This window comes from Chrysochloris asiatica, unplaced genomic scaffold (genome assembly GCF_000296735.1).
Source record: "Chrysochloris asiatica unplaced genomic scaffold, ChrAsi1.0 scaffold00151, whole genome shotgun sequence".
In the NCBI taxonomy this organism is placed as follows: Eukaryota; Metazoa; Chordata; class Mammalia; order Afrosoricida; family Chrysochloridae; genus Chrysochloris; species Chrysochloris asiatica.
The window spans coordinates 6,966,325-6,973,532 of record NW_006408669.1 but is presented as its reverse complement, the minus strand read 5'-3'; the positions used below and the strand labels follow the sequence as shown (position 1 = coordinate 6,973,532).

General features: G+C 40.1%; 1 protein-coding gene across 1 annotated transcript in view; it reads left to right on the top strand.

Annotated features, from left to right (window-relative positions):
* Positions 1-7,208, top strand: part of CNTN3 (contactin 3 (plasmacytoma associated)) — a 499,366-nt gene that overhangs the window by 490,368 nt on the left and 1,790 nt on the right. Inside the window, exons 20-21 of the mRNA XM_006870787.1 lie at positions 3,963-4,075; positions 4,697-4,865. Coding sequence (XP_006870849.1) covers positions 3,963-4,075; positions 4,697-4,865 — 282 coding nt within the window. The remainder of the gene's footprint in view (positions 1-3,962; positions 4,076-4,696; positions 4,866-7,208) is intronic.

The window sequence follows — 7,208 nt, the reverse complement described above, 5'->3', positions numbered from 1 at the left end:
CCTATTCCAAAAGAGGTGACCCAACGGAATACAGAAATCATCAGGCAATATCATTAATAGCCCATGCAAGTACAATTTTGCTAAAGATAATTCAAAAACGGCTGCAACAGTACATTGACAGGGAACTGTCAGAGATTCAAGCCAGATTCAGATGAGGACATGGCATGAGGGATATGATTGCTGATATCTGATGGATCACGGCTGAAAGCAGAGAATATCAGAAAGATGTTTACCTGTGATTTGCTGACTATGCAAAGGCTTTCAACTGTGTGGATCATGACAAGCTACGGACAACTTTGTGGAGTATTCTGGAACACTGAATTGTACTCATGAGGAACCTTTACATAGACCAAGAGGCAGTTGTTTGAACAGAATAAGAGTAAACTCAATGGTTTGAAATTAGGAAACGTGTGCACCAGGGTTGTGTTCGTTCACCATACTTATTCAACCTGTATCCTGAGCAAATAATCCAGGAAGCTGGGTTATATGAAGAAAAACATGGCCTCAGGATTGAAGGAAGACTCATTAACAGCCTGCAATATGCAGATGATACAACCTTGCTTGCTGAAAGTAGGATTTAAAATACATAATGATGAACATCAAAGACCACAGCCTTTGGTATGGATTGCATCCCAATGTAAAGAAAACAAAAATCCTCACCACTGGACCAGTAAGCAACATCCATATAAATGGAGAGAAGACTGACGTTGTCAAATACTTCATTTTGCTCAGATCAACTATCAACACTCAGTGAACAGCAGTAAGATATCAAACAATGTATTGCTGCACAAGACCTCTTTAAAGTGTTGAAGAGCAAAGATGTCAGTCTTTTTGGAGCGGGGGGAAAGGTTCTAAGTTTATTGTGAATTGAGTGATGGCTTCTGTAGGAGAACATCAGTTTTACTCTCATAATTTCATTGCAATAATTACAAAAAAGATGTCAGTTTGAGGCCTACAGTGTACCTGACCCAAGCTATGGTATTTTATGTAACCTTCTATGCATGAAAGTTGGAGGAGAATATTAAAATTACCATCAGTTGCCAAAAGAATAAACAAATCTGTGTTGGAAGAAGTACAGTCAGAGTGCTCCCTAGAAGCCAGGATGGCAACACTTCATCTCTCATACTTCGAACATATTGTTAGGTGGGACCAATGCCTAAGAAGGACATCATGCTTGGTAGAGTGGAATGTCAGTGAAAATAAGGAAGACTCCCAATCAGGTGGATTGGCACAGGACTGGGCAATGTCTTGTTCTGTTGTGCATAAGGTTGCTATGAGTTGTCGTGACTTGCTGGCACCTAACAACAACGAAAACAATCGATTGGAACCTACTCTACCAAACTTTAACAACAACAGTGTTTTTCAAGTTCGTCCAAGGTTATTTTTTTGTCTTTTCCAAAAGGATTCATTTCAGACTTAACTCATTCAGCTCCTCTATTTTGGGACTCATGCTAGACAAAATCCCAAATTACATTGTAGTCATTTCTTCTGCAGTTGATTTAAAGGTGGAGCTCTGGTAGCATAGTGGTTACGAATCGGGCTGTGAGCCGCAAGGTCAGCAGTTCGAAACTACCAGCGGGTCCACGGGAGAAAGATGAGGCGGTCTGCTCCTGTAAAGATTTACAGCCTCGGAAACCCTGTGTAGGGTTGCTATGAGTCGGAACCGACTCCACGGCACTTAGCAACAACAATTTAACCAAGATCGGAGAAGAATTGATGCCTTTGAGTTGTGGTGTTGGAGGAGAATACTGAAAGTGCCATGGACTACCAAAAGAACCAATAGATCTGTTTTGGAAGAAGTGCAGCCAGAGTGCTCCTTGGAGGCCAGGATGGCTAAGCTTCGTCTCTCCTACTTTGGACATATTGTCCGGAGGAAACAACCGTTGGAGAAGGATGTCATGCTGGGTAAGATGGAGGGTCAGAGAAAAAGAGGAAGACCCCTAAGGAGATGGATTGGCCATGTGGCATCATTGATGGACTCAAGTGTGGCAACGGTAGTGAGGTTGGCCCAGGATAGGACATTGTTTCGTTCTGCTGTACATGGGGTCGCTATGAGTCGGTTCTGACTCGATGGCACCTGACCTGACAACAACAACAACAATTTAACCAAGTGTATTGAAATTTTCTGAAGCTTGCAGGAGCACAGACAGCGCTGAAGTGTGGTGTCTGAGCTGCATGAAAGGCCTGTGCTGGATAGTGCTGTAGGAATACTGACAGGAGTCAGAGAACTGGGGAAACTCTTCTCACAGTTAGGTATTCCTAGGATTGGGATTGAGCCAACAGAAGAATTAGTAAGTACTTCAGTAGTAAGCACTGTAGTGTGAATACTCTTTGTTGTTGTTAAGTGCTGTCAAGTAGCTTCTGACTCATAGTTACCCTCTGTAAGGTTTCAGAGGAGCAACTGGTGGGTTTAAACCACTCACATAGTAATTAGCAGGCCATTTCTTATCCAATAGCATCACACAATGAGGACCCCTTTACCTGCAGCAGATTGAATCCTTTGGACTGATTGTCTCTTAACAGTTTCATGCCCTGTTAAACTCTTTCTTCAAAGTTCCTTTCATCTTTACTTATGGTTGTTGTTGTTGTTAAGTGCCACTGAGTACTGAGTCTGGTCTGACCTGTAGCAACCCTGAATAGGGTTTGTGAGGAGCAGATAGAGAGCTTGAACTGACAGACTTACAGTTCAAAGCGACTTTGCAGTCCCATGCATTAACCCCCCCGCGGTGCCACACCAGACACTTGCTGAGTTTCTGTCCTGTGTCGGTATTTAGCCTTAAATGGAGTTTACCACCAGCTTTGGGCTGAATTTCCAAGCACCCTGACTGCTGGAAGGCAATACTCTGAGATGACGTAACTTCATTGGTGATACTGAATCACAAGATTTTTAAAGTACCATAGAGTAATATTAAGGAGCAGACATCAAGCAAAAGAAGCTACAGGAAATGCAATCTTGTTTGGTGCCATTAGTCACGTAAATGCGTCTGAGAACTCTTTCCATCTGTAATTCTAGCCGTCTTTCCTGCATGGTCTGAGTCAATGATGTTTAGAAATTTCTCCAGATAGCCAATCTTTTATATCATTTTCCCACTACAAATTAACTTAACCGAATCACATGCTATGGTTAAATCCACAAGCAGAACATATTTTAGGACTGTTTGGGCCATTATGATGCTATTGCCAAATGAATAATATTCTGTTGTTATTTGTGATTGACAAAAAACAAAATATTCAATGTCCTTTGTGTTGTTGTTGACAAGGCTACTAGCCCTCTAAGCATGAATGTGCTAGCTGCTATTCATGAAAGGAAACTCAATTATTAATCCAAGTTTATAAACATCAGAGACTTTCATTAATTCTCTAATGGAATTCTCATTCACTTTTTAAATATTCTGCCTTATTTTTCTCAAAAAAATGATTTAAACTTGGAAAATGAAGGCTTCAAAATATAGTCTATGGGCTGTAATACTTCATGTGTGTAGCTATGGCTTCATGAGAATAAATCTAAATAATCCTTATTTTTGATTGCCTCACATTCTGCCCATATCATCATACAAGACTGGCTTTAAAATCATCTATGCTTCATTTCTTGAAACTTTAATCTGCTCATTTGGCAATTTCTCTTAGCTTCTGTAAGTGTCAAGACAGACCGCTGGGCCTGCCCAAAACCAAGCATCCCCCTAGTGGTGAATAAAGGTATTTCCTAATCTCCACTCAGCATGATTTCTCTAAAGAATATGATGAATATGGTAAAATGAATTATCTCACAATTTAATTGAAATGCCATTATGAAATGCAATTTAACCACTCTTCTATTTCTTCTGGTTATGTCTTTATTTATGCATTACCCAGTAGATATTACTCAATCGCTGCTAGCCTCCTATGTGCGTCATTTATGAGCGCTCATGGAAAATATCACTTCACTCTCAAATTTGTTTTAATTTCTCATTTTGATTTTCAAGCGCCTAGTCAGCCACCGGGAAATGTTGTTTGGAATGCTACAGACACTAAAGTGTTACTTAACTGGGAACAAGTTAAAGCAATGGAGAATGAATCAGAAGTAACCGGATATAAAGTAAGTTGTATGATTCATTTGCAATGCTTTCTTTCCTATTTCTAGAGCTACTTTCCAAGTAAAGTTAGGTTTACATGAATTTTCTAAATGTTGATAACATGGCTTCTGCAATACAATTTTGGAATACAGATATGAAGCTTCTTATTTTTATTTAAAGATATTTTCCCAAAATAATTTCTTAAGTATATATTGAGACCAGTCTGCGAATGTTGGGGGTTTGGGACAAAATGTTTTGAATTGTTCACTAAGTCAATCAGTTTGTGAGTGCTGAAGCTCACCTATATGCTATTTAAAGAAAAACAATTAAAAATAATTAGCTCTAATTCTTAGGCTCTAAATCAAGATCCAGTCAGTATGATCCTGCTCTGAATTTTCAGCCTTACAAATCCCCAAGCCAACAGAACTCCTTCAGGAAAGTTCTCTCTCCACAAGGCCTTGAATGTGAAAGCCTATTAACTCTACTGTGTGCTAATCCGTAGTTAGTCAGAACTGGGAATGGAATTTATATTCTAGTGGGTATTGAAAGGCACAATAAATAAATGTAACGTACAGGGATAAATAAGTGCTACAGAGTGAAAAAAGCGAGGCATGTAATAGGTGTTATTTGTTCCTGAATTGTAGGTTTTCTATAGGACTAGCAGTCAACACAATGCCCAGGTACTGAGCACAAATATCACATCCGCGGAGCTTTTGCTACCCCTTAAAGAGGACTACATTATTGAAGTTAAGGCCACGACAGATGGAGGGGATGGAACCAGCAGTGAACAGATCAGGATTCCCAGAATAACCAGTAAGTTGGATGAATTCCCCACTGGCTTGCTGGACAGCACCAGTGTTGTGAACTTTGCCACCAAGTCCAGCAGTGGCTCTCCATCGCTTCTTTATCTGCCACCACCCTTTCCAGCTGTGAGAGACAAGGCAAGAGGCGCTCCTTGAGAATGCTGTCCAATAGGGAAAAAGATAGAAGGGAAAGGTGGCCGAAAATATTTAGCCAGACTTTATTCATTTGAATTTCCTTCTCATTCCCAGCTATGTCCAAATTTGGCTTTGTGCAGCCTTTATACAAAATAGAATTTCTTAAGCATTTCCTTGGACCCACAGATTCTTTCTAAGGCCTTCAGTATTCGTAGTGTTTATACCTCTCATAAATTACACATTGTTGTTGTTAAGTGCCATCAAGTCAGTTATGACCCAAAGCGACCCTATAAAGGGTTTCCAAGAAGCAGCTGGTGAGCTTGAACCGCCGACCTTGCAGTTCAAGCTGACTTCCCAATACAGCCCATTAATCCCAGTACCACAGCAAGAGTCCATATATTGCAGATGAGCCTTATTAATTCTTAAAGACAAGAAAAATTGAATTAACATTGTGAAAGTCATAAACCATCTGTTGGCCAAAGCAAGATATATATTTTATCAATGCCGAGTTTGAGTTTCCCATATCAAAGGGGTTTTACACAAATTTTTCCTTCAAAGCTGCAAGTGAAGTCTATTTTACTCTCACTGCTATGATGTTGTTGTTGTTAAGCGCCATCTAGTCTGCTCCCATCTATAATGACCCTGTATAGGGTTTCCGAGGAGTGGCTGGTGAGATTGAACCTCTGACCTTGCAGTTCAAACCAACTTTGCAGTCCAGTGTATTACTTATGCAACTGTGTTTTATTTGCACACAAAAAATATGCAAACTCACCAACTCCATTTCTGGAGAAAGATGAAGTTAATCTCCTCCCGTAGAGATTTGCAGTCTCAGAAACCCTATATCGGGTCACTATGAGTCAGAACTTACTGGATGGTTGTTGTTGTTGTTGTTAAGTGCCGTCGAGTCGGGTCCGACCCATAGCGACCCTGTACAGGGTTTCCGAGGGTGTAAATCTTTACGGGAGTAGAAAGCCTCATCTTTCTCCCGCGGAGCAGCTGGTAGTTTCGAACCGCTGACCTTAAGGTTCGCAGCCCGATTCGTAACCACTACGCTACCAGAGCTCTTGGATGGTAGTGAGTTTATATTAGACTAAAACAAATAAACTCAGCTAAAATAAGAAAATGGGAACTTATCTTAGACACCACAGACATTTCCAAAATTGTTTGCAATTCAGTAGGGCAAACCAAGAATTAAGCTTTTTTTTTTTTTTTTTTTTTTTTTTAATTTTAAAATAAGACATGCTCTCTTCTTCGTAGAATGTTTCAAGTGTGTCGAGTTAACATTACAATGTGGGCAAAGCAGCAGGATTAAAAGGAATAGGTTCCATGGCTTTGCAGGCATTGTTGTTGTTGTGAAGTGCTGTCAAGTTGGTTTTGACCCATAGCGACCCTTGTATAGAGTTTTCCAGGAGCAGCTGGTATGCTTGAACCGCCGACCTTGCAGTTCAAATGGCTTTGCAGTCTGGTGCATTAACCCCCAGCGCCACACCAGGACTCCAATAAACACCTTTCAGTGTTTTAAGGCTGCTCAGTCAAGATTTTTCATCTGACATCTGCTGTTTTACTGAGTTTGCAATGACCAATGACTGCACAGAGCCACTTTATGAAAATGAAGCTTTTATTGATTGCTTTACAAAAAAGGTGATGTTTTACAATAGGGGTAACAACTTACCTGGAAATGCAAAAAATGTGTAAATGCATATTGTTGTTGCTCAGTGTTGTCAGGTTGATTTCAACTCAGTGATTCTGTGGAGCGTTTCCATGGCTTTATTTCTTTATGGAAGCAGAAAGCTTCATTTTTTTCACCCAGTGCAGCTGGTGGGCTTGAAGAACCAACCTTGTGATTAGCAGCCCAGTGTTTATTCTACAGAGCCATGTCATCCCCAAATGTATATTGTACTCCCCCCCACAACCCCCCCCAGACACAAATGCAGATTAGTTTAACCCTTATCCAATGAAAGCATTCTTTGATTAAACCCATTAAATGATCTCAAAATTGTTTATGGTAGATAACTGTTGTTTTTCAAAATGATTAAGTTGTTTTTCCAATTTCAATTAAAGCTAAGTGATATTAGATGAACTGAGAATAATTTGAGAAAAGTTAAATACAGCAATGTTTTTATAGATAATAATGAAGTCCTAGTGTGATGCTAAGGAGCTCTGGTAGCGTAGTGGTTACGAATCCGGCTGCAAACCTTAAGGTCAGCGGTTCGAAACT